Source organism: Poecilia reticulata, linkage group LG1, assembly GCF_000633615.1.
Source record: "Poecilia reticulata strain Guanapo linkage group LG1, Guppy_female_1.0+MT, whole genome shotgun sequence".
NCBI classification, from domain to species: Eukaryota; Metazoa; Chordata; class Actinopteri; order Cyprinodontiformes; family Poeciliidae; genus Poecilia; species Poecilia reticulata.
In genome coordinates this window covers 13289406-13315950 of record NC_024331.1, presented here as the reverse complement: position 1 = coordinate 13315950, position 26545 = coordinate 13289406, and the positions used below count along the sequence as shown (strand labels likewise).

At 41.7% G+C, this 26545-nt stretch overlaps 3 protein-coding genes across 5 annotated transcripts in view; 1 reads left to right on the top strand and 2 right to left on the bottom strand.

The window, feature by feature from the left end:
- Positions 1-1328, bottom strand: part of LOC103464886 (germ cell-specific gene 1-like protein) — a 9416-nt gene extending 8088 nt beyond the window's left edge. Inside the window, exon 1 of the mRNA XM_008409279.2 lies at positions 150-1328. Within this exon, the coding sequence (XP_008407501.1) occupies positions 150-426 (277 nt within the window). The 5' untranslated portion in view covers positions 427-1328. The remainder of the gene's footprint in view (positions 1-149) is intronic.
- Positions 1329-7338: 6010 nt separating this feature from the next.
- On the bottom strand, positions 7339-18612 carry sec23b (SEC23 homolog B, coat complex II component). The gene is made up of 19 exons (XM_008409299.2): positions 18440-18612; positions 15124-15351; positions 14546-14603; positions 14295-14381; positions 13717-13953; positions 13507-13589; positions 13247-13391; positions 12244-12402; positions 12045-12160; positions 11632-11755; positions 11461-11541; positions 11259-11348; positions 10944-11050; positions 10475-10628; positions 10143-10220; positions 9073-9234; positions 8872-8958; positions 8513-8734; positions 7339-7928 (listed from the first exon to the last, which is right to left on the bottom strand). The coding sequence occupies exons 2-19, from the start codon at positions 15342-15344 to the stop codon at positions 7839-7841; spliced, it is 2301 nt and encodes a 766-aa protein (XP_008407521.1). The 5' UTR covers positions 15345-15351; positions 18440-18612; the 3' UTR covers positions 7339-7838.
- A 1927-nt stretch (positions 18613-20539) lies between these two features.
- ccdc85al (coiled-coil domain containing 85A, like) overlaps positions 20540-26545 on the top strand; it is a 37648-nt gene continuing 31642 nt past the window's right edge. The window contains exons 1-3 of one of the 3 annotated variants that reach the window (XM_008409318.2): positions 20548-20652; positions 20886-21230; positions 25026-26118. In XM_008409318.2, the coding sequence (XP_008407540.1) occupies positions 20967-21230; positions 25026-26118 (1357 nt within the window). In that variant the 5' untranslated portion in view covers positions 20548-20652; positions 20886-20966. Of the gene's footprint in view, positions 21231-25025; positions 26123-26545 lie in introns of all 3 variants that reach the window. The other 2 variants (XM_008409336.2, XM_008409327.2) reach the window with 2 other exon arrangements.

The window sequence follows — 26545 nt, the reverse complement described above, 5'->3', positions numbered from 1 at the left end:
AAACACGTAAAATTATGACATGACTGAAGATATAAAAGTATGCATTCTGAATTACTTTTCAGCTTTCCAGAATCAAACTCGGTTTTCTTTATCACGCCGGAGTGATTTAGTCAACGTCCACGCAGCCCCACACACAGACCTGCTCTTACTTTCATCGTGGATGTTCTCCTCGCATGAGTACCAAATGCCGGTGTGAAACTGTCGGAACAGGAACCTGTCATCCCCGGTCTCCCAGCTGTACACCACCTTGTTGGGGTCCGTTTCATTCACTCCGTAGTCTATGCACTGGTGCGTCCGCAGCTTGCTRCATTTGGGCTTGGGCACCCGCTGCGTCCCCACGCACCAGTAAGTGGTGATGAAGGCAGTGATGGCGAACAACAGGGCGAAGAAGTTCAGGCTGACCGACAGGAGGGTCCTCGTCTTCATTGTCCTCGTGAAGGATGCACGAGCCTCAGCAGCGTCAGCGGCGCGCGCAGGACCCAGAAGTTCATGGGTGCGACGTGGAAGAGACGCACGAGCGCGCCAGGTGAGAAGAGGGTCCCATCGGACACCCGAAAAGTTACTAAATACTGTCCACGGACAGGCTACATCTCCAACAAGGAGCTCGGACAGGAGACGAAGTGACTCATTTCCACCTAATTCACACGCGTTTCACCACGAGCCTGCTCGGACGTCACGTTGTCAGAGGATTTGATGCTCGTTTGCATCAGTGTGGGATTTTCTCCTCGTGCTCTCCTCTGGCTGCCGCTGTCATTAGGACCTTCCTCTCCCTCAATCCATCACAATCTGCTTGCCAAATGCAGGCGATTATCAGAGCGAGAATAGATACAACCGAACCACAAGACATGGTTCCATTTTTATTTTATGAAAGTTGTCCATGTAATGAGTAATAACAGAAGTTGTTGTTTTTTTTCTTCTTAATCACAAAGTGGAAATGTTAAATGGTTTTTGCAACGCCACCTTTAGATGCCATTATAGCAGCAAGACTTTTGAGCTTTATCTGGATTTATGCTCTACTGATTTTTCTTCCCTATTCCTTTTCCCCAAAAAAAGTTCAAGCTGAGTCATATTAGAAAGGCTTGCCACTGATTACAAAATCAGTCTGGGTAGGTCTGGGCTTTGACTTGGCCATTCTAACACATGGATATACTTTGTTTCTAAGCATTTCACTACAACTACAAGGTCYATGMCATTGTCCCGCTGGATGGTGAACCGTCTCCAAAAGCGCAGTTTTTTTTGTTTTTTTTCTATTCTTGAACAGGTTTTGTTTCCTGGGTTACCATGTGAACGGCCATTCATCTTCCCATCAATCCGGACCAGCCTCCCGTGTCATTCTTTTGAAAAGCATTTCCACAACATGATGGTGCCACTCAAGGTGCTCGGTGAAATAAAACTATTAGATCTGAGGCCAMGAAAAATGAAACGGCCTTTCACCCTCTTTGGCCTCTTTTAACAAAAGTTGGAAACTTCAGGTTTGCGTGAACACGTGATTCAACATGTCCAGACTGGTTTGGATAGATTTGTTATCATATCAAATAAAATCATCMCTTGAAAACAGATTTTTGCCTTCCCCCTTCTTAATCTTTGTTAATCATTGATTTACATAAACATTTACTTGGTAATATGACATTTTAATGTGTGGCGGGAAAAAAGAAGCAAAAACAGAAAAATGTGTAGTGGGAAAAATATTTTCTCATGAATGTTGGTGATGTGTGATTTTTGTCTTTACTTTTTTTTTTTTTTTTTTAAATAAAGGAGTCAAAACTTGTAACACTGGTGGGAGACGTCCATCCAGTTCTTTCAAACTGAATGTAATCATGAGCACAATAGTCGGTGGTAATTAATCCCAGGGCAGATGTGTGTTTGCCTATAGATAACATCAGCATAATCCCAAACCGACAAGAATGAAGGGAAATTAGAATCCGGCCAGAGAAAGATGGACCAGGACAGAGGGAGAAGATAAGGAGGAGGAAGATAAGGGAGGAGAAAGGCTTAAGGGAAATGAATCTGAAGCAGGTATTCGCTGTGAATTAAAATATAACACTCAGCAAGACCAAATTAAAAATGCTACACTTTGACTTTTCAGTGATTCCTGATTATACAATGTGCAAGAGTGTGCGTAAGCAGTCCGCTCTCATGACTCTGTGGCATTAACTAAAACTATTAAATGTCCTTGCACACTAATTATTTTTTAAATCCCCCAACAGAAAGCGTTTCAACTTTTTCTCCTTGAACTGAGCTTAATTTCTGAGTATTTTCGGAGAAGCTGACCCGTGTGCTCCGTCGTTCGGCGGGAGAATCTGGGCAGTGTCCGTCTGTTTCCCGCAGGCTAAACTCGAGGAGACCTGCTGATTTTCAGCGTGAACTCTGCGGCACCAAAAGGTGAAGATAGAAATCATTTAAGCTGGTATTTGTAACCCCGATATAAACTGGGTCGTCAGACAGGTCCAACATGCGAGTTACCTCAGTGGTATGCCAACATCTTTAACCCCMGAGGCTAATTCTTGCTTCAACGCCTCGATGAGAACTCATAAATCAGGTCAGGGCTGTCAGCTAAGGTACTGAAGAACAAGCCGCTAGTGATACTGGCAGATTTTTACTAATGCACTCCCATGAGTATAAACGTATTAATATAATAGGCATTACATTAGTCAAACCTTTCATACCAGCAACAAATGTCACCAAATAAATACAGTTAAACCTAAAATTAGTCATGACCATTAGAAGATATATATATATWTTCCATTTAGGAATTAAATTTAATTCTGAATGGAAATGACATATCTTCCAARGGAGAATAAGACAACATAAGAATATAATTGCAGAAAAATAAWGACAAATAGGCATTACATTAGTCAAGCCTTTCAGACACTTGCAGATCAGCCTCTTGCATGTTTCCACAAGTATTCTGACTATTTATCTTCAGTGACGCGCTCCAGGCCGCCAAGGCCTCCTCGTCGTCATTCTAACCTTTAGCTTCCTTCACAATTTGTCTTTCACATTCAAGTTGGGACACTGTCTGGAAGCATGTTTGTAGAAGTAAAAGACAACGTTAAACCTAAATTCAATGGGGTWATGAATAACTTGGGGTTCTCTAYTAACCCTTACAAAAATCTWTCAATTGAAAATCATCTTCTATTATTGTCAGCAAAAATATCTTCACCTCTTGGAAAACAAAAATATGAAAACCGACAAAAATTTTAAAGGGTAATATATATATATATACTGATGCAAGTATTTTAAATGGGGCTCAATAACACAAAACTTGCAAATCAGACAGAGATTGCTTTATGTATTATTTATTTAGCTATTTTAAAGATTTTACTTAAAAATTTTGCAGCTAGCACTCCATGCTGATTTACTGCGTAACAAAAGAATGAATATGCGGAAAAGAGCCTCAGGCTCACTCTAGGTATGGTGTGGGATCTGTGAKGCTCTGGGTCTCTTATTAGTAGTGGTGACATAATAAACTCTTTGAAGTAAAAACCTGCTGATCTCTGCCAGTAAACATTAACAGGTCGTCATCAGGTCTTTTAGTGGGATGATGTTCACTAACATCTGCTCAAATAAAAAAAATCAACCTTTCTCTCAGTTTCCAGAGCTGAATGCTTTAGCCYGTGGGCTGGACTGCAGAGAAGACAGTATGAAAGAGAAACCAGGACTAWAAGAGGATCGACCAAAGATTTCACTCTCTGTGTGCAGCAATGTTGTGAAATGTTACGGAAGAAGAACAAGCCCCCCCAAATATGCACGTAGACGGAGATCRATTTCTGGTTATCTAAGGTTTGCCTGTTTTCGTCTTTTTTTTTTAATTCCATAAATATCTTTTGAAATAAATACGCCCAAATTCAGCCTAAACCAAGACGCTGACAGTCAGACTCTCAAATCCACCTCTTATTCACATTTAGACTTAAACAGGCATTTTTCTTTGGACATTATCGACCTTTGACCTTGCGACCACAGTCTCACGTCGTTCACACAAAGCCATGTTGTCTTTTCTATGTGTAGTCAATGAAAATTCCCAATTGGATAAGGCTCTCCCATTGTCAATGTACAAAGTRTAAACAAAAGGGGAACCAGTGACTATTACAAACWTTTTAGYGTGTAATTATGTCACAACAATAAATATCGTGGTATTTAATAGATCTTTACCAGGGGTGCTATGAAGTTTGGAAGGCACTCTATGAATCGGTATGTTTCAGACCTACTAAAGCAGTTAGGTCATGGACTCTGCTACTTCAAGAGATAGTTTGTCTCTTTAAGTGACCCAGTAGTCGCTGCCACCAGCTGACAAGAGCCTTATGCCATATCAGCAGCACGCTGGAAGACCAATGACTTGACTTGGCGGCTGTCTCATAAACACCGCTTATGACGTCCATGTGGGTGGTCAAAGGTTGTCTCCTGGGTTTCTGGCAATAACAGGAAGTTAATCCCAGCTCTTCGGTTGACACAGTTGAAGTCGTTTCCCGCAGTGTGGTGTAATAGACGTGGACGCGCTCACTGATCCTGTAAAAGAAAAGGAAACCAGATAAAGAGGCGTCACACACGCGTCACAGACACAGCAGAGGAACGCATTCAGTAATGATTTCGAAGCAGTAAAAAGGGGAGRAAAAGTGCAGATTATAAATCAAGTGTTTTATTGGCTAAAGCTTCAAAAATGAAGATTAAGATTGACATAGATATTTCTTTTCTAGATTATACTTTTTACATTCACAAAGTTAGTTTTTTTTTTTTGGGGGGGGGGGACCCTAAAGGCTTCACAGAAACTTTGCTTCCAGAAGAATGAGTGTTTGAAAAGGTTTTTTTTGGCCATAAAAGTATGAACTTGACTTTTTAAATCTTTTTTGCACAGATCTGTTTTATATGTTTTGCGATATGTTTTATTAATTTTTATTTACCTGCAGTTAATTCAAAATAGCACCTATATTTTCCACATTAGTACTTTCTGCATTTAATAAATGACATATTTGTCATTCAGTTATTAAATTCTTCATATTGAGTATATTTAATTCATGTAATATATTCACTTCCACTTTTATTTACATAGCCATGTATATTTTTATTGGCTCACACTTGATTGCATTGTGGCACTTCAGACACTCTTTTGCATTCAGTTCAGTGTGAAAACAAAATTAGACTGTTGTAAAGCTACTTGCGTTTCAACAGTTTAACCTCTCGCACTAAAAACAGAATCACACTATTAATAGCACCATCTGATCATTTAGATAAAAAGAGCAACATATTTCACACTGAAATCTTACGTAAGTTGACGCCAGAACCCAAAATAGATTTCTTTGGCTGTTGGATTTCAACTGATCCCTTAGATTTCTTTTCTTTTCTTTTTTTTTAGTTGATAAAGTGATGACACATTTCCTTGCAGCTTTGCCTAAGTCTGGAACTCAGAGAGAGAGAGAGAGAGAGAGAGAGAAAGATGGAAAGTTTAACGTTTCTAAATCTCTAAGCACGCGAAGCCGTAGCTTTGACATGCATGAAGAAGGCCAAGCATGTAAATGCAGAGATTAAACAACGGTGCATTTATTTCCTCTTCCATGAGATCACATCATATCCATGTGCGGTGGGGCCTCAAATCCCCTGCAGCGGCTCGGCTGCAAATTGAAAAGTGCACAAACTTATCCCGGGTTTTCTGCGTTGTGCATGAGTATCGATGTCAGGGGAGATTAATTGCTGTCGCAGTGCGTCGCTTGCTTTCCCCTTCGGTACCTCAAAAGTGTGTGCAGCCTCAGAGTGAGGCGCATCAAACTCTGGGCTCGTGAAAGACACGGACTTCATTTGTATTTTAGGGGCAACTTCTGCTCAAAGCTGATAAGAGTAGAATTTTCCTCTTAACACGTTGCCCCTTAGGATTAGTCTTTGTAATCTGCTATTCACTGATCCTCGAAATCATACTGTCTGCTCTAAAATCAGCTTACAGTGACAGTAGATGTTGACTGAGTGGTTTTATCATTGTGGTCGTGTGTCTTTACATCTGCGGTGATGAATGATGGGGTTGTAGGGGGAAGAGAGGGGGGGGGGCGATTGTTTGGGGATAGCTGTTGCCTCCAATCTGCACAGAGGACATGTCACCTAGTGTTGTGACAACACGCTATATGCATCTCTTTTATTTTGCTCACGCAATCCTTCGCATTTCCACTAATACCCGACAGAGTAAAGCCGTTTCTCACACATATCCTGACAGATGCCTGGCATTTGATTATTTACGGCAGGAAAACGTCAGCAGAGCTCCCCTGTCACTTGTGGGTTTTCTTTTTTTTGCTTTTTCTGTTGCATGCATGATTGTAAAGTGGAGTCAGAGCTGAAATTAGATATTCACAGTATAAAAAGACATTAGTTTCTCCCTCTCTGTCTGAGATCAAATCAAACTAAACAATTCCTGTTTTAGTTTTTGCCTCCCAAATCTGACAGGGCAGATTCGCTAATTTTTCGAATAAAAAAAGAAAACAACCTAGTTGATAATCTGGTCGCGACATTAAAAGATGTAAACATAGCCTTCAGTTTTTACCAATCAATTTGGCCAGATATCTCAATCTTTGTGTCCTCTGACCATAACTTTTCTCCACAAGGCATTTTAGTTTGTCTGGTGTCGATGTATATTTGGGATCATTCTGTCCAAACTGTGACCTCAGATGAAAGGGAATGGTTCAGGATATTAGGGGACAATCCAGAAACTCTCACCAATATAATGTGCAGGATGCTAGCACACCAGTTTCAGTGGACAAATTTAACAACATTGGAAGGAGTGAAGGATTTGAGGAAAAGCATCAAAAACAATTGTATACATTTTTTCTAAATTCTTTGGAATAGTTGTATTTTCAGTCCAGTTTGGGGGTGGGGGAAAAGGATGGTTTGAATGCATCAATAAATGCTCAAATTTGATTGTCGAGTTGAATGTAAACGTCTGATCAGCACTGTAGCTTTCTAGTGCTATGAGAGGAAAACGCAAAAACTGCGAAGGCCTGTGAAGAATCCTGAAAGGGTTTCAGCTCTCAGTCTTTACAGTTTCATTACAAAGACGCCTTGGACAGTCACTGGGTGCAAAATACCAGATGGTCAGCGGGTCGGGATGAAACTATGGTAACGTCTTATACAATCAGTCAAAAACAGATGAATGGTCGTCATTGGAAACAGTCAGCTGAGCTCCTGGGATTGACTTCCATTACTGGGAACACGGATCCTCATTACGCAGGGATGGAAATTCCTTGGAAACAGTCAAGAGGTATAATCCCCGAAGAGCCTCCCAAATCTGACAGGACAGATTTTGAACAAACCGTGGGTGTCAACTCATCAGGCAAACAAACAGGTTTTTGGTTTTTCGGCGAGCATTGGATATTCTGCTATAATTTATTTTTCTGAAAAACATTCTACACATTTAATCTCAAGCTATGAACAAAGCAGATGCATACATGTACAGGCATAATTTTAACAGCAGCTTTAACCCCCGTCTGATGCAGCAAATACACAAGAGAACAAATTAGTCTAATCACTCTGCATGTCAAAGTTAAGAACAGGTATATTACAGATGTGGAATTAGCAAAAATGTTTCACAGAGTCTCGTTTCCGTACAGAGAAGAACCATTCCTCATAAATAAGTTGAAAATAACTCGACACGTAATATTTGCAGGAATTCGCAGTCAGCGACCCTTTTCTGTTGCTCCTCTTATTAAAAGTAACAAGTCAAGACAGAGACACACAGACGTTAAAGGTTGGCTTCTTTGAAAAAAGAAAATAATAATAATAAAGAAACATTAGAAATGTTAATGGATCCTGGTAGCTGATGGTCATATTCCATTTTTTGTTTATTTTGTGCCTTGACAAGATGTCTATGCAGAGCTGGAAACAGCCAGTTTCTTTAAATGGTCCATGAAGACCTGCAGGCTGACATCATCAGTCAGGATTGGTGCTCCTGTCTCCTACAGATACAGAAAAACAAAACATAATTAACATTCATTGTTTATTTACAAATAGATCGTTTCATAACAGAACTGATCCAATGATACGTTTGTAGCACTCAGACCTCAATCTGTTGATAATCCTACACTTTGCGTTTCAGCAGTTTCAACAACAGGTTAAGGGTTCACCCCTTCCTCTTGATGCAGGAAGTAAGGAGTTTAATGCCGATTATAGATTTTAATCTTCCAAGTCTCAAATAAAAGGTTAAATAATCCAAGAACTGTGTTGGAGACTTCTGATGTAGTAGGCCTGCATTTTAGACAGGAAATCTGGGGGATTTTTGGTTGATTTGTTTCATTCAAGTCTTGCAGAAGATTTTATCTGTGACTACAGCGGCTCTGCAGGACGGTGGAACAATCTCAATCTGGACTACGGCACCGTACAATGGTGTCCGTGATTTAAATGTATTTCATGAGGATTTTATATGGGAAAAGAAACCCCATACAGATGAAGAAACTGTCAACAGGGCAACAACAAATCTGCCCTCTATGGAAAAGTGGCAGAAAAAGAAAAGGTCAAGTACTATGAATGAGAAAGCGTGTACCTGTCCCCAGGCATAGAGGTTGTTGTGCGTTTGCGACGGGTTGACTTTGGACAGCAGGAATCGCGCCTGTGAGCCTCCATGTTCAGTGTCGACGTAGCGAGGCATGGGGAAGCGGGTCTGCAGGATCTCCTGAGCGTCATCCAGAGGAGCCTGAAGCAGCTGCTTAAAGTTCTCATACTCTGGCATTTCCTGGTAGCCTGCCTTTCTCCACTGAGCAATAGTCTGAAATCACATTGGAAAAAAAATAATTAATTACCCATGCTTTTTTTTATTTATCCAGATTTTAAAACAACAATAAAAAGTTCAGAATGAAGCATTCTGATGCAGACAAACTAGATTTCTGCTGCGTCCTGCCTCACCTCTCCGTGGTAGATAACCAGCTGGAAGAAGGTGTCCATCAGCAGGATTCGATCCGGCAGGATGCTGCTGCTGTCCAGGAGCACAGGCTGAGAAAAAACAAAACCAAACTGAGCTTTACAACGCTTGGCCGTGAAGACACTTTGACACCAGCTGAACAGACGGTATGAAACGGATGACAGTATGAAGGGAGTGAGGCTGACCTCTGGTGGCCCGTGGAAGGAGTAGGAGTAGAGGATGGGCTGGATCATAATCAGGGACTGGGTCAGGTCCTGCCTGACAAAGTGGTGCCTGTAGTAGGACGACTCATCGGGGCTGTTGTTGAACACCTGGAGGAACGGTGACCTCCGGAGGTGGAACATGAACTGTAAGAGCAACAAGGGAGAAAAAAACATAAGTGAGAAAAATATCCTAAAATAACCTTTAATAAAAATTCCTAAATACTAATTGAAGGCCTTTTACGTTGTATTCTAAATATAGGGATAGTCAACAGGGTTTCTGCAGGCTTCACATTTAAGATGTGAGAAAGCTAGCTAGCGAGGAAATATGAAATATAAAAAACCTAATCTATAAGATTAAATAGTTCTGCCAAGACCAATGTTACTTTAGTGAATTTAAGACTTTAAGGACTCTCTGGTCTTATTGCAAGTAAGAATTTGTTTTTGTGTTATATGAAGTCCAGTAAATAGTTCTTAGTATCTTAATTTAGCATTCGTACTGATTAGTTGGCCAGATTAGTTAATCAGGTAATCTGAGGAGAGACTAAAGGAACGAGACTTGATGGAAATGCTTTTTATTAACCTTGAACCTGTTGTCATGTTTATTTTGATTAGTTGTTTACAGACAGGTCAAGGGATTTTTTTCTTGCCAAAGAAATGCGAGGAAACTGGAGGCATTTTCAGTCGGAGTCAAAGAAAAAAAGAAAAAAAAAAAGAATCTTTTATATCACGCAGTAACTCTGACCACAACAATCTTCCTTTTGCAATACACGTGTCACACAGAAAGATCGTTACTAGTGCACTTTATCCTCCCTCTGTCTAAACAGACGCCCAAAGCAAACCTGATGTTGGTCTAAAGGTTCATAAAATGGTGCTTGCATAAAACTCTGAGGATTTGGTGAGTTCAGTTGTTTAAAAGTTGCTAACAGATAGTTTAATGTCTTGATCCCTCTCAGACCAGCTGCTAGCTAAATGATTGACACCAAGGAAGACATCATTTTCACAATGATGAAGCTGCAGTTTTGTGTTGCATTTCCACTGCGTGGCAGGTTTACCTGTGGGTAGAGGGACAGGGACTCAGACAGTCTGAAGGACGTTGGATCATCCTTGTTGAACTGGCCAAACTTCTGACACTGAAAACATGACAGGAAGCAAAGCGTTTAATTATGATTCACATCATATGATCTGTAATAAATAATTTCTAACATCACTTTTACTCCTCTAAAGTCAAATAGACTTGTCCGGTAAAATCCAAATATTTTAGAGGTTTCCTACCTAAATGTATTGTTTATTATTTAAATTTAAAACCGAATTGAAATATTTCACATAAACAATATTCCAAAAACAAAAAGAAAATCAAAAGTTCCTGAATTTGTTTCCAACTCACCAGGCGGATAAGCTGCCTGTCGAGCCACCTGAGAACGTCTGGGCCCTCCTCTGACTCGGCCCTGAAGACGCCCAGGCGAGCCATGAGCACGGCGGCCGCTTCTTGGTCGAACGAGGACTCGATGTGCTGAATCTGAGACTGGGCGTCCGCCCAACTGCAACAGTCCACGAAGAAAGAAGAGGGAGGATGCGTGGTAGAGGAAGAATGCAGGACAAAAAGAAAACCACAGGTGAGTGTGGGCGCGACGTGATGACGCACATAGTTTACATGTTTTCACGGACGAACTAAACAGCAAGCATGCAAAACATCTCTAGTGAGGACAACCTTCATTCTAGTGTGCATTCCTTTATTTAATTAATTCCTCGTCAACATTTTTCCAGTGAGAGAAACTGGTTTGTCAGGAACATATCGAACTGACAATAAAGTCCAGATTTAGGACAGAACTTGAACAGCAAAATAAGAGTCTTACTTCCTGGCGATGGTGGTGACCCGTATCCTCCTCTGCGTGTTGGAGTGCTGGTACTGGGTTACGAACTGGACCGCCCCTCGACCGCCCTGTGGCACCGGTGCATTGTGCTACACAAACACAGAACACAATCAGTCCTCTTGTGCACAAGTCGTTTCACAGCAAGGAAAACAACAAGGAATTGTCTGCAAACTTAAACAAAAAAAGCCATTATCCTGGATCACAGATGCTCTCTTATTTCAAGTGATTGATATGCACTCCAATCCTGGAAAGCTAAAAAGCTAAAACAAATAAAATATATATATATATATTTTTTACCTGATTCACAACTTCAAAGTAAACACCCAAAGTAGTGGAGGGGTCGAGACTGCACAGCTTCCACTGGTTTGTGCCTCCAATGCCCATCTCCTGTGAAACAGAAAACAGGCTGTGGTGAATTCCAGAGCATTGAGAGTCTCAGATTACCTACGCGAGGCTAAGGAATCCGAGTCCCACAGTTCAATCTGGGGCGGCGACTCACATTCTCCGAAACAGAAGGACCCTTTGAGTGCAGTGAAACACACGGCCCGATGGCCCCGCAGACCTTCAGCTCTCTGGATGTCTACAAAGACGAACAACGGGACAGATTTCAACGTCTGGTACATGAAACTATACGAGTAATATTTGTCGTATTTTAAGTGAACCGATTTACCTTGACCTCCAGGTTTCCTCCGAACGCCATCCGGAAATCTCCATTGTAGTCTTTGTTGAAGACTCTCTGGAAGGTTTGCTTAAACAGGGATGTATTGAAGGAGTCCCCCATCACAATGTGACCCCTGAAATACATAAAAACTGGTTACAAAATTTTTACTAAAGCATTGATGGAAAATTATCTACTTATTGCAGATTTATTTTTGCTTTGTAGTCATTTTGGCTTTAATTTAGTCATTTTGGTGATGCCCATCTTTCCCTCTTACTATATCTCTGATTAATGTCAGGTAGCGTGGATATGTGCTATTTTACCAACACATCAACAAAGGAAACTGAACTATAATGGAAAAAAAAAAAAGGACTGACCAAACTAATCCTGTACCCTCAAATGAAACACAGTCAGTTCAGACGTACCCTGTGAGATTAGATAAGCACTTCATCTCCAGAAGGCCCGTCTGGTCCAGAGCGCATGCGTAGATGTCGATACTGTGTCCGTTCACAGCTGAGCGGTTGGCCAAAGCTTCATAGTACTGTGGGAACAAAAGATCAGTAAATAAATAATCATTTTAATTCACTGTTCCTGAACATATCAGAGGTTTCCTAAATGCATCACCTTGGTTGCTTTCTTCAGATGCCGTGCGTTGTCTTTCTGGATGTCGTGCCAGGAGCGGATGGGGGTTTTCAGTTCGTCTCCCACCACCATGCCGGGTCCCTGGGTGGGCGGCCCCCCGATGAACAGCATCACACGAGCCCCTGTGTTTGGGAAAGCCCCCTGAGAGAAAGACAAAGAAGCATTTGGGCTTCACTTGAGTTGTGTTTCATCTCAGGTTTTACAAACACAAAATTAAAAAAAAAATTTTTCAGCCTTGTTTCTTATTTTTACTAATATGATTGATATTTAGCAAAAAACACCCCAAACAAAACAAAAAAACTCAAAATTTTCCACTGAAAGAGCCATGTCTAACGGAGAGAGTTGTATGGAATAAGATATGCACGCCACATAAAAACTTCACATAAACTCTTAGGGTGTGAATCTACATTAGCAAAGACCGAACTTGACAACCAGCAGACAAATCCAAAGTGCAAAGTCCGGGGACGTCCAGAGCATTATGAAACGTTTGGAAAAGAGCCATCTAGACACAAATATAGCAACAAGAACCTACTTTGATAAAAACTAAATTAAATGGTGATTCAATTACAGAAAGACATTCAGTCCTTAGTTACACAAAACATTTACACGGTGTTCTGTGGCTCTGCTTTGTACAGACAGCTTAGTCCTCTAGTCCGATCAGAGCATCTAAAATGATTAAAAGCACCAAAATTCTCCCACTGGGTGGGGAAAGGTGCAGTCGGGTGAACGTTCTCTTGTACTAGTAGTTACATAACAGCACAGATTATTAGAAGGAGAAAAGAGAGGATAATATCGGTGGAGGGAAAGGGCAAAGCGCTGAGAGGGAGCGGCCAACGGGCTGCAATGCAAACATGCTGCTGCTGCAGAGAGTAAATATGCAGGAAGACGTGATGTGGCTTTCTCAGAGAGGCTCACTGCGCACCATGTCTAAACCATCGACATTCGTGGAACCCGTTATTGTACTATAGTGGTTTGTTTTTTTTACCTCAAGGAGGCCGACAGCAACAGACAGCGCGACGCCGGTGGAGCGCAGCGGCCGTTTCCCCTGAGGGACAGGCCAGGGGTCCCTCTGGAGTTCTCCCAGCAAGTCGGTCAGGTTCATGTCGACTCGGTGGACTGGCTGCAGGAACCTAGACGGGGAAAAAGAAAAAGTTCTTAGAACCGAATCAAAACAACAAACAGCCAGGTGTGGTGGAAGGCAGCTGATAGTGATTAGTAACAGAGAACCGGTGTTGTCCTTCGTACCTGCATGAGGCAGCAGCCTCCTGAGGAGCCACGGGGCGACCTTGCTGTCCCGGTGCTGCTTGCTTCGTCAGCCCAAGCATCTCCTGAAATTAAAACCACACATTACCAAACCAATCTGAGAGATCATGTCAGGATGAATACCCGCTATTTTAGAGAAAAATATATGAATTACCGATACATCCTTTATTCGTTAAAGTAATCTGAACCTACCTGGATCTGTTTGGAGGTGAGGTCCTTGGTGCCCCTAAAGACGTAGCTCTTGGCAATCCCCTCGCATGTCAACTCGTGCACCTGGACCATGCGGCCGAAAGTGATGAGGCCCACCAGGGCATTTGGGGGCAGCAGACTCAGGGACATCTGGAGGGACTCCTTCAGGGCCTGGAGGTCCTCTTCTTCCAAGCATGTGTCCACAACATACAGAAATATGAGCGGGGCCGAGGGTCCGCGCTGAGAGGTAGACGGAAAGTAGGAAGGTTAAACACCAGTCTGACTAAAGACGACGTAGACAGAACAATAAGTAACACCACTTACATTCTATTGTATACCATAACACAGTAAATGTGATGAAACCTCTGTCAATAATTCATGATTACAGTTTAATTCATGATGTTGCAGCTAGCTATACAACTGTTGAATTTTCATTCCACCTAGCGATGTGTCAGAACAAAGATGTCCTGGAGCGAAAGACCAAACCCAGTGGCTTTTATGCATCGCCATTATCTCTCTTTTGCATGGCAGGCCTGCAGAACTGGGCGAGGTCAGAGTGCATACACGTATTAAGAATTTACCTGAACTATGTACTCGATGGTGGAGAACTGTGGCATGAGCTCGGCTGGCTGGTTCACCTCTGATATGCCTGCGTAAGAGGGAGGGAACTGCAAACACACAAAGAGGCAGAAATAGTCAGCTTGACCAGCCTAATGCAGGAATGTGGAAAAGCGACATTAAGCTACGGAGCTCATGCATGCCGTGACACAAGGTCGGCGTATCAATTAAAAAGCATCAGGGCTGAAATATGTTGCACATGTTTGGTACTCACAGGGTTCCTCTGGAAACAGAAGTTGCATGCCCAGATTTTGGCTTTGAAGTCGACTTGACTGCAAGAGAAAAATACATTGTTTTTTGTAGTCTTGAGACAAAATGTGGCTGTCCATGAAACAAACAAGACAAGAATTGAGATTTTTCCACATCACACCTGGTATTTATACAATGTGAGCTGAGAATTTGGAAATTAAAGTACTTTTCCCCCCTTTAAATTCACTACACGAATAAAAATGGATAACAAGCAGGCTTAAACGATTTCAAACAACCAACTTGCCAAATTAGAAGACAACATTCCTCTAGATTAATGTGATTAAAAACATTTTGTACCAAATATTATCCCCCCACCCCATTTTTTCTTATTTATCCTTCTACTTTTGTCTTCCTTACAGATTTCTTCTTGTTAGTTTCCTTGGTGCCAAACATTTTTAGCTTTTGTAAAGTGTTATCCTCATTGTGGATTCAAACAGCTCTATAAATAAAGCCCGGCTGACAACACACATAAAGCATGCATGTAGTAGGAATAAATAGACTACAAGACTGCACTGATTTGAAACCAATTTGGGTGAAACTTACCACAGCGGGTTGAGGACAGCTTTGCAGTTGGCCCGGCTGCACATGACCGGCTCGTACTGGACAGGTGGCAGGTTGGGCCGCTCTTTGAGAGGCGTGAAGAGGCAGGAGACGGGGACCACCAGCCTGGTGGCCTCCAGACGACTGGAGGGCCAGAGGTTCCAGCTGAATCGCACCCCATCTCTATCCTCGTTTTGTTGAATGAACTCCTGGTAGGTCGACATCTTCGAGCTACAGCAGAAAAAAAGATGTCGAATTACCCCAAACTGAACAGATCAGTCCAGCAAAAAGAGCCTAGTGTGCTCCAAGTATCTCAGGTCAGTCAAAAACTCCGTTGCTACAAACGTGGTTCTGTGTGACCAACTCCAGGGAAGGTCTGCTTTAAATACAGGTGAGTCGTCCCCGTCTGAGGCTAAAATAAGACACGGAACCTGGAAAGCGTGACGCACAAAGCGCCTTTGGCGAACCTGCTTGACTGGTTTTGATGACGGGGAGAGAGAAGAGAGCAGAGGAACCCTAGCGTAAATGAACAGGCGTGTCCAAACTTTTGATTACCATTTGTATACGCTTTGCTTTTGTTGTTGCGCGGTAGTGAAATATGAGTGACGCCTTTAGCAAAGCATCCCTTGGTTACAGCTGGATATCCTCCCTCAGAGTTACTAGAGGTCAAATTCTTCCTTTGCAGGGAAAGATTAGAAACGTAATCATGAAGGACTAAAATCAGATTAAGAGCAAAAGATATTTTCTTTGATATGCTAAAAATACTGTGACTGTACAAAAAAAAAACAATGAACAACAGAATACAAACGTGTTTTCGTTTAGCATTTGCCTGAGTGTTTAAACGTCTAATAATACAAACAACATCTAATAACATTAAATTAGCGTTCATGAAAACGTGAGTGTGGTAGTGTCTCACACCAGACATTTTTCAAACAAATAAGACAATTTACTCGTGTGACTCAGATTTGTATTTAATTGAGGGTATTGTACTTTGTAACATTTGCATATTTTACACTACATTAAACATAGTAGATACAAAACCGTTAGTCAAAGTTTCTAAAAAAAGAAAAACTTAAAAACATTTTTTTTCCAAAACATTTATTACATCATGGTAATATATGTTTTGCTCAGATAAATATACTGAACCACCTTCACGTAGTGAGCGCAATATTTGTCACTATTGCAGGTCTGCCTTCTGCCTGGGTTTTTATTTTGGTGATCCCAACGGCCCCCCAGTTAGCCCTCTTTAAAAACTTCCTGGATACAGCCCTGCTCAGCAGCCATTTAATAAAAACATTAATACCTTTGGATGTTTTGGATATGACAAAGCGGGTTTAAGGATTAAACAAAGCGGGTCCGACGCACGTTAATAAATATCGCTCTCAATTACTTTTGTTTGTTCTGCCACAGAAAACTTTCTCCATAGCAGAGGTCCATGAAACTGCTCTGTGAGTCATCGTGCTGCGCAGGGCTCTGAGTGAGTTACTGTGATCGGAACCAGTTTGGTTTTTCCGTTAGAGCTCTGAAATGTGTTCACCTGTATTTATTATGTGGTGGTTTGTTGTGCCCCACTTCCACTTCTGTGCCACAATCTGCTCAGCTTGGCTGTGACGTGATTTCAATTCTGATAGAAATACAGAGAGCTGCTGAGGAAAGCTTCACCATGGAAGTGTGTTTAAATGCTAAATGATTCAGTTCTCATCTGTCACCTAATGCCTCTGCTCTGAGACGCACACCACTACTGCAGACTTTGGTCACAAGGTTGTCGGACATGTGCAACATCAGCATAATGTGACAGTTTCTTTCACTGTAAAGGCAACATATTTGACGGGCTGAATAGAAACATTTCTGCAAGGTTTAGAGGAGAAGCACCTCGGTCAAAATGTCCAACCATTTTTGTCAGACTAAATTATTTTACGTCAGTAATGTCTGACATGTTTTCACCAACATAAATTAAATTGACTTTTAATTTGTGTTACCTCTTGGTTTTATTTTTGACTTTAATAAACTTTTTTCCCCTCACCATCATGTTACTTTTGCAGTTATTCATCCATTTCCTTCTATTTTAATTCAGAATGTTAATCAAACTACATCTGCAGGTGAATGACGTTACTCTTTCCTTTGAAATACGTTTTTCTCCATTCTTCAGTAATTTCCCCATGGACTAATAATAGAGTTTCCTTCTCACCATCTGATATTTGATCAGGTGGTTTACATTGGGCTTGTTTCAATAAAGTAGGACTTTGTCAGATTCCCCAACTCGTCTGTCACATTTGTCTATGTTTGTTGGATCTTATGTCTTTTAATTGCCTGACTATTACTAAAAAGAAAAAGCATGGGAGTGTATGGATAAATCAAAATCACATTGAAGATGTAAAGTAAGATTGTAAAACTTAGTATTGTTCTGATTGTTTTATTTGGAATATGTTAAAAAAAAAATTGAGACAAAACACCACCAATAATAATTTCTTTTCTTTAAATAGCGAAATGATTGTGGCACCGAGATAACATCAGAAACTTTGTTCTGTGAAATCCTAGATTACACGTCAGCTGGTCAAAAGCCATAGATGACATCTTTTTGCAATTTGTTCCATCTGTTCAAAAGTTCACAGTTCACACATAACTATTCAAATACAAAGGGAAAAAAACCCCAGAAAAAGACTATTTGTTTTCGGTAACACTAAGAAACATGAGATGTGTCTCGCATATGCATTGATTAAAACTATCAAACTATCCATTAACACCCTATTTGAATTTTTTGTAGGAACTTTTCTGAAGTGTTCAATGGACTAAGGAACTCTACATTAAAATCATTCTCGATTTGTCAGTAAACATAAATGTATGTCAAAGTAACAATCAAAACTCAAAGCAACATTAAAGTCGTGGATTAAAGATTTTGTTTCTTAAATCATGATTTTCACTAACAGGAACACAGAGGTGTCCCTGGTGTAACTATCCATACATGGTGTAAATATTCAAATAACACCAAATCAGTAATCCAAACTAGTAGCCACGTATCATTATTAATGAAGACACGAGCTACATARTCAAATATGCCAAAACTACCATGTATCTACTAACACGGAATATATTGAATAAAACTAATATTCTGAATGTACTGTCCACATTTAGCCAAACAGTGTATTTTTATTCACGGTTTTACACTCAAACCTCGTCCTCGCTGCTATAAAACTCAAACATCTTACACAGCAGGTCGAATATGCTAACTGAAAGTAGCATTTTCCCCACTTCCTGTCACTTAAATGGAAGCTAAAAAATGGACGACTTACTCCATATAGAAATTAAGCGGAGCTCCTACCTTTTTATATCAAGTTAACTTCAGGGGAAGACAGCGAAGACACAGAATGCTGTATTGAAGACAACTTAGAGCATCTGGAGGTGGAAACAGACGGAAGAAGTGGACAGAAAGACGTCGGCGGTGGGATCACTCCCTGTCAACCCGGCTTCTGCACTTTACTAGAATGACGTGTTACTCCGAATTCGACATTCTTCTATTGGTTCTTTTTCTGTGACGTTGAGTCAGCGTAGCATGCGGAAGTGGGGTACTCTGGGAAATGAAGTCTGTTGGGTCTTCTCTTGAGGGCCGCAGCAAACAGGAAGCAAAGTCACAGTCTGTTCTGTAACATTTCTGAAGAATATAATGTTGCGTATCTATATAGCCGTAAAACTATTGTGTATACAACCTTCAATGTTTTTGTCATTAAAGGCATTAATGTTCATATTAATGCCTTTATGTATAGTAGCGAAATTTTGACCTATTAAACATGTCCATGCATAATTGTTATGCACTCAACTTGACTGAAGTTAGAGTGATTACAACATCAGTATTGGTGAAAAGAGTTGAGTCTTTCTCACTAATAGGTTAATATCTAAACATGACAGACCATAAACTCTATTTTTCTTCTTACATAGTACAGCTGCTGGTCAATGGTGCCACCAAGGGGCGCACAGCAACACTGAATATATTTCCAAATTTTACTGATTTTGGTACATGTCACACTGCTGTGCTGTATTCTATATGTTTAAATTGAGGAATAGCACTGAAATATAGAACCTTTTTCTTCCAAGCAAAACATTTTCAAGGAAACATTTTTTTTTTGGTCTGATGCGCATGTGTCAGTCTCGAGGCCTGGGAACCAAATCCACAGGGCGGGGTAATATAAGCCACCCTTTTAGGCAGAAGACTGAACAGTACTGGAAAGGTATTTGGAAGAAAGAGGCATTACATAGCAATTATGCACAGTGGCTAATACAAACCACACTAATCTCCCTGAACAAAGTCAGGTGAACATCACAATGGCAGATATCCTCTCAGGTATGAAGAACTGGGCAGATATGATCCACGCTCACTGGCTAATGACTGTCCAGAGCCTGCCATTAGACTCTGGACTTCTCTCCAGAGCCTAAAGACACAAATGAACAAACTGCTGCAAAATGGTTCCCACTCCGAATGGCTGACCAAGGGCTGAATAACCCTGATAATGAAAGTCAGCCAGAAGGGAATAATCCCATCCAACTATTGGCCAAAAACCTGTAAGGTATAGCGGGTAAGATAAGCACATGGTTCAATACATGACAGAGGCACAGAAAGGCATTGGTAAAAATACTAAACACCAACTGTTGGTTCACAGAACAGTAGCCAGACAAACAAACCTGCCTGGATTGATTACAAGAAAGTCAACAACACATGCCAATCCTGGAATGCAGTAAGCTGCATAAGATCAACAAAACTCTGAGAGCCTCTGTTCTCACTAATGATGGGTTTAAAATCAAAAAGTTACATGGAAAAGTTCTATTCAAATTTGCACAATAAACTTGATAGATATTATTTGGATAAATACTTCTTTAGCCTGATTTTGTTATGTTGTTATGATGGTATATATGGATTATTTTAATTTTAGTCTTTAAAGTGCCAACATTTTCACATTTTTTGGTATTTTTCTCCATCTGATGTAATTTTTTAAACTTTAAATGGTTGAAGTTTTGATCAGTTAGTGAGTATTCAAACAAAATACTTTTTTTTACTGTTACTTGAGTAATTTCTTGGAAGGCTATTTTTATTTTTACTTGAATAAAATTATGTTGAAGTAGCACCACTCTTACTTGAGTACTTTTGTGGGGTACTACTCCACTCACCTTTGATCTTTATGTTTTATAGCTTCTCAAGTAAGAAAAAAAAAACTAAACAAAACATAAATAAAGTAGTACGCCCTTTAATTTAAGACAACTAATGACATTTTTGTTTTTAAATGATTTAATATAACACCTAACAGGTATATTGTTCATATTTGAATAGGACTGCTCCATGTAGCCGTTTGATATGAAACCCACCACTAGGTGGCGCTGTAGGAAAGCTGTGTTTTCACAGAGGCGCAAACCTCTGGGGGGGTGAGAAAGCTTCAGGAGGGAAAGGCAGAGAGGAGCAGAGAAGGGGAGAGCTTTTTCCTCTCTCTGTCTCTGCTTTGCTCAGATGACTCCCTCCTCTCTGACTCTGACCGCTTTCACATCCAGGTAAACCTTCTTCCACTTTCATCTCCTTCCGGACCGGGATCGCGCCGTGCATCCGCTGCATAGAGTCGGATGATGCAGCGATAAGGAGCCCACAGCATCCTCTCCGCCGTGCTGCACTCAGCCCGGCATCGTCAGCTGTTGCTCTATGAGAGAGTGGGAGAGTGGAGGGCAACACAGAGGCCGAACTATGCCGCTGATTACCAAACGGTAACCCGCTTCCTCAACCTCTGCAGGTCGGATTGGATGCGAGCGGAGCTGCTTGACGAACCCGCGAGTGTTTTCTGCCCTTTGTCGGTGCCGGAGGAGCTGTGCCAATGGAGAAGGCAACTCCGCCGCTCCAGCCCCAGCCCCAGCCACAGCCCCAGCTCCAGCTGTCCATAGCGAAGAGTGAAAGTCCGGCCGAAGACATCTCGGGTCTGACGGACGAGGAGCTGCTCAGGTGGACCAAAGAGGAGCTGGTGCGCCGGCTGAGGCGGTCTGAGGCCGATAAGATGAGCGTGATTCTGGACCACGGGAATCTCATCCGAGAGGTCAACCGCAGCCTCCAGCTGCACCTGAACGAGATTAGGGGGCTGAAGGTGAGGAAGAGGAGGAAGGAGGAGGAAGAGGAGGGCGGAGGGCCGCGCATTTGCAAAGGATGAGATCATAGGTTTGAGGCGCACCTGAGAGCGCGCATAACGGGAGGAATATTCAGCTCTTTATCAAGCAATCAGCAACCATGATGCCAGATAAGATAACACTGAAAGTTCGCTGTCTCGTTCCGTGGGCCTGCGTTGTGGATGTGCCCACGCTAAACTTGCAGGCTTAAGAAGTCCAATGAGATTCGGTTTCATAGCCGATAGGTTGAGTAACTGTGCTTTTGAGCAGAATCAATGACATTATGGGCTTCGTACCCAGATCTGTCTCTCTCCTTACATTTGAAATTCCTGCACATCCAGTGCATTTGAAAAAAGTATTCAAATGAACTGGACTTTTCTGTATTTTGTCACGTCACAACGGTAGACTTTATTGTGCTTGACTGGGAATTTATGTGACATATGAACTAAAAAGTTCTCATTTTTAGGTTGAAATTACACGGTGGAGTCAAATTTCAAAAGATCTGAAAAGTGTGGTGTGCAATTAAATTAAATTCTCCTGACATAATTAGATGGCGCTCAGATTAGATGAACTGTATGTAGGCACTTAAATGGATTTGGACTTTTACTGGGACATTTAAGACTTGAATAGGCTTTGATCTAAACCTTTGGATCGTAGCTTTGGTGGATGCTTATGGTTGTTTTGCTGGAAATCTACCACATTCTCAAAACTTTGGCAGCCTCTAACAGGGTTTCTTCTAGCAATGTTCTGTAATTAGCTCCCTCCATCTTCTGACTTGCTGGAGACGGTGTGGTCTGGGGGATGTAAAGTATTAGTTTTCTGCCACACACAGTATTTTGCTTATAAGCAAAAGGGTAATTTTAGCTTCATCTGACGAGATTATTTTCTTACATATGTTTGCTGTGTGTAGGCGTGGCTTGTGGCAAAATGCAATTGCTTTTTGTTTGTAAGTGTTCGTCAAAGGCCAGATTTGTAGAGCAGATGGTTCCACTCAAGCTGTAGATCATTATAACTCCTCCAGAGGTACCACAGGCCTCTTTTCTCCTTCTCTGAATACTTTCTTTCTCCGTCAGTTTAGGTGTGTGACTACATATCGGTAGGTTTCTAGTCGTGTTTCAATCTTCAGGTGACGAATTAACCCGTACTTTTGATTTTATTTGGGATATCAGCGTAAACGGAATAGCGGGTGTCACACCCTTCAACCTTTTACTTGGGGGGCGGGGGGGAGATGCTTTTACACAAGATGGGTTTTTTTATTTTATTTGGCTACTTTTTGTTAGTCCATTACATAAACCACAACAACCACACTCTGAAATGAGTGATTGTTGCAGCCTATAACCAGAAGATGTGAAGACCTTCGCAAAAACACTGCAGATTTACACAAGATGAACCTGAAGATTCACCAAACCTTTCTCACTAACACTAATCTTAGTCACTACCTCTTCTAATAAGGGTAATGTGGCACTATGTCCACAGTGTTTACAATTAAAGTTGAGACTTGCCTGAGGTAGCCTCAGCAGCACACAGGGATCATTTGCCTCTCCCAGGGACCTTGTCACCTCTGCCCATCCAAGCGGCCTAATTACACTGGAAAGAGCTGGAGGCTCTAACAGGAGGAGAGGGAGCGGGAGAGGGAGGATCTAGGTGAGAGTTAAATTGTCACAGGCGGAGGGGAGGGAGGTCTTTTGGAGGTGAAAAAGGAGTGCTTTAATGTTGCTTTTAATGCAAAATGTTCTGCGCGGTGTCGTTTCTGCTCCTGAACCCGGCCTTCCTCGTTATGTATCTCACTGACTGCATGCACTTGCTGTTTATTCAAGGGGAAATCGGAGAGGATTAAGGTTTCATTTCATTACGATTGCACGCGGTGACGGGGCGATATCTAAACGAGTGGGGAATATAAATCAAATCATGTAATGGATGCAGCTTTTTTAGAGCGATAAATAGGAGATTCACCAGTTGAAATTGGACGATTTTTTCTCTCGATCGTTTCTGAGCGGTGATTGGCAGGTCAAGCACTAATTAATGAAAAACAAACTTGACTTTTCTTTTTTTTTTCTAAATCATTAAATGCATAAAAACTATGAGCTTCTATTTTTTGTTCTCTGAAGGCATCGGCCAACAGCTTTGTATTCTGGTGCACATCCTTTGGGTATGGGCATAATCCTGTAATTCCTTTATTTGCTGCTGGATTCAAAATTAACTCAACCAACGAAGCCTGCTGCACATTGTTTCACCCAGCCCCCACGTTCATGTTATGGTGCTTAAAATAATAATAATAAAAAAATGTCAGTCAGGAAAAGTCTGCTCAGAGTATCTCTACTGTTAGCCAATTTTTAAGCTTTTTTAGGTTATGAAATTAAAAATAAGCGTTTTCATAATTAATGGAGATATTGGATTCAAATAATTCAGGTTCAAAAACAATTTAAAAGTAACTTAGTGCAACTTTATGATTTATTCTGAAGCATTCGGCTTATTGAGGTGCTTTGCTTCCTGATGATTTACAAATCATTAACAAGAAATCAGGCTGCTCAAGTTTTTACTCCACTGAGAACCATGCATGAAATATGACACATTTGATCTATGTTAATCAATCAATAATTCTGTCTTGATTGGCTCTGATCAGAGATCAGATTAGATTTTTTTTGTACAGCCTTTTGATGCAATCCATCAAATTTCTCTCTAATTTTATTCTGCAGATGCATCAACAAGCATCATGCTATTTCTTTTAATGTAAAAATCCCCCTGAGGAATACATATCAGAGAAAAGTTCGAGAAAAATGCTTTGAAGCATAGATAGTAATGAATAAAAAGCATAGATCTTGTATTTTCCTGTGGATTCAAAGTCACTACCATTATCAACGAACTTACAACACAAAGTTTTCTATACATTATGACCCATCAAAGAAAAAAATGGAATCAGTAAAAAAACTAAATCGGAAAGTCATATCTTAACCCTTGTGCATGCGAGGACTGAGGCAAACGTAGAGGACTGAGGCAAATGATACGAGTTTTACGTGTGTGGGGTCGGTTAGACCCCATTTCTAGACACAAGGGTTAAAGAAAACCAGACTTTGTTTAGAATACTACTTTTACTTGATCTATAAGCTAACTTGATAACATTATCAAGCTACAGCTCATGCAACTTTAAAAAATTGTCCTAGAAAGGTTTTAAAGTCTTAAATAAAACTTAAGCTGAAAGCTGCGATTCATTCAAGAATAGGATTTACTGATTGATTTACTGACTGTTTACTGTCAACAGACTTCTCTGAAACTTGAAATACTGACTGAGCTGCATGGAGGAAATACTGTATAATCAATATATACTGCTGATCTCTGATGCACCAATCAAACAGCTAGCAATCCGACTCGTCAGATTTTCTTTAAATCAAATCTGATCGCCATCGGCAGATTAATTACTGGAAAACGTAAACTTTGTTTCGTATTATTAAATCTTTCCATCTTTTTTTTTGTTGTCTTGTAAGTGGATCAACAAACTGCACGTACTTTGAAAAATCAGATGGAGGTTAGGGACATACTGTATCTTTGATGTTCATATTCTATTGTATTCAAAACTATCAGAGACTCTACTGCATTTTCTAGTTGTATTTTTCAAAGTCAAAGAGAATCAGAAATCGATATAAAACCTGACTAGATAGTAATAAAATAATAGCAAGGATGCACTGGTAGCCATTTAAAATGTTAATTATGTTCCAACTACAGTCAAGTTTCCCATATTTCTTTTTTTTTTTTGCATGTTTTTCTTCTCTTTTTCCCAGGACATCAACCAGAAGCTGCAAGAGGACAATCGTGAGCTGCGGGACTTGTGCTGTTTCTTAGATGATGACCGTCAGAAAGGAAAGCGTGTGTCCAGGGAGTGGCAGCGTCTCGGACGGTACAGCGCCAGCATCATGCGCAAGGAAGTGACCCTGTACCTGCAGAAGCTCAAGGAGCTGGAGGTCAGACAGGAGGAGGTGATCCAGGAGAATATGGAGCTGAAGGAGCTCTGCCTGTTGCTGGATGACGAGAAGGGAGTTTCGGGTGGAGGAGGGGTGGTGGTAGGGGGAGGTGGAGGCGGAGGGGGCGTGGGGATGGGAGGATGCCGCAACTCAATAGACAGCCAGAACAGCCTGCTGCTGGTGCCAGGCCAGGGGCTTCTCATGAGGGACGTGGGAGATGGGAGCAGCACCTCGAGCGCAGGCAGCGCCGACAGCTCGGACCACCCTCACCACAAGCAGACTCACCTCTCTGTAGGTGTGAGCGGCGTTGGGAGCAGCGGGGAGAAAGGCAGCCCTGAACTTTTGCACAAACCCAGGTGTAGCAGCATCAGTGGGATAGGTGGAGCGGACAGGGAGGTGTCCAGCCCAGAGCTCCCGGCTGGGCGGCACCGGAGCACGAGCCTGGAGTATCCGTACACCCTGCCCCAGCTCTGCCGGCCCCGCTGCGGCTCCATATCCGTGCCCGACCACAGCCGGGTCATGCGGGGCCTGAGCCCGGAGAAGTACGGGCGCAACATAGGCCACCGCAGCCCGGAGCAGCACCCCAAGCACCACAGCTCGGATCTCCTACTGGGCCAAAGGCAGCACTTCCTGGGCCATGGAGGCAGTGGGGAGCTCTACCAGAAGTACAAGCGGAGCAGTATTAGCACCACGGGCTGCGGGAGTCCCGAGCCCCGGCATGCACATTTGGGGGTCGGCGAGCACCACGAAAAGGGCTGCATGATCCACGGCGGCAGCCCTGAAACTCACAGGCACCAGTACAGCGTGAGCCCGGACCACGCAAAGTTTGGCAGCCCCGTGAGGGAGGGGCAGAGGAGGCCAGCTGGTGACGAGCTGTCGCCGCACCACCGGAGCATCTACAACGGCATGAACGGTAGGTGTGTGTCTGCATCCACCGCTCCAGTTCTCTGTTGGTGTTCTGCAGGTGCATCTCTGCAAATTGGGATATCATACACACATATTTGCACATTTCCATTATAAAATTGGGGATGGCCATTTATCATATCGCTCATCATTTATCGTGATACATTTCTTATCATTTGTCGTCATGACAAATTTAAAATTTTGACATTTAAAGGTCCCCCAAACTGTCCATGTTGCTGAAATGTTCTTTTTTTTTACTCTTTTGTCCACTCTTTGTTCAATCAGACCACCAATAAATACAAATATATTTGAAAATATGATTCAATACAATTACTATGTGCAGTTTACTTTACAAATCACACTTCCTGAAGTGACTGCTGCCCAAAATAAGTATAATATACATGTTTTTTTTTTTTTCAAGAGCAGCATTTGTGGTT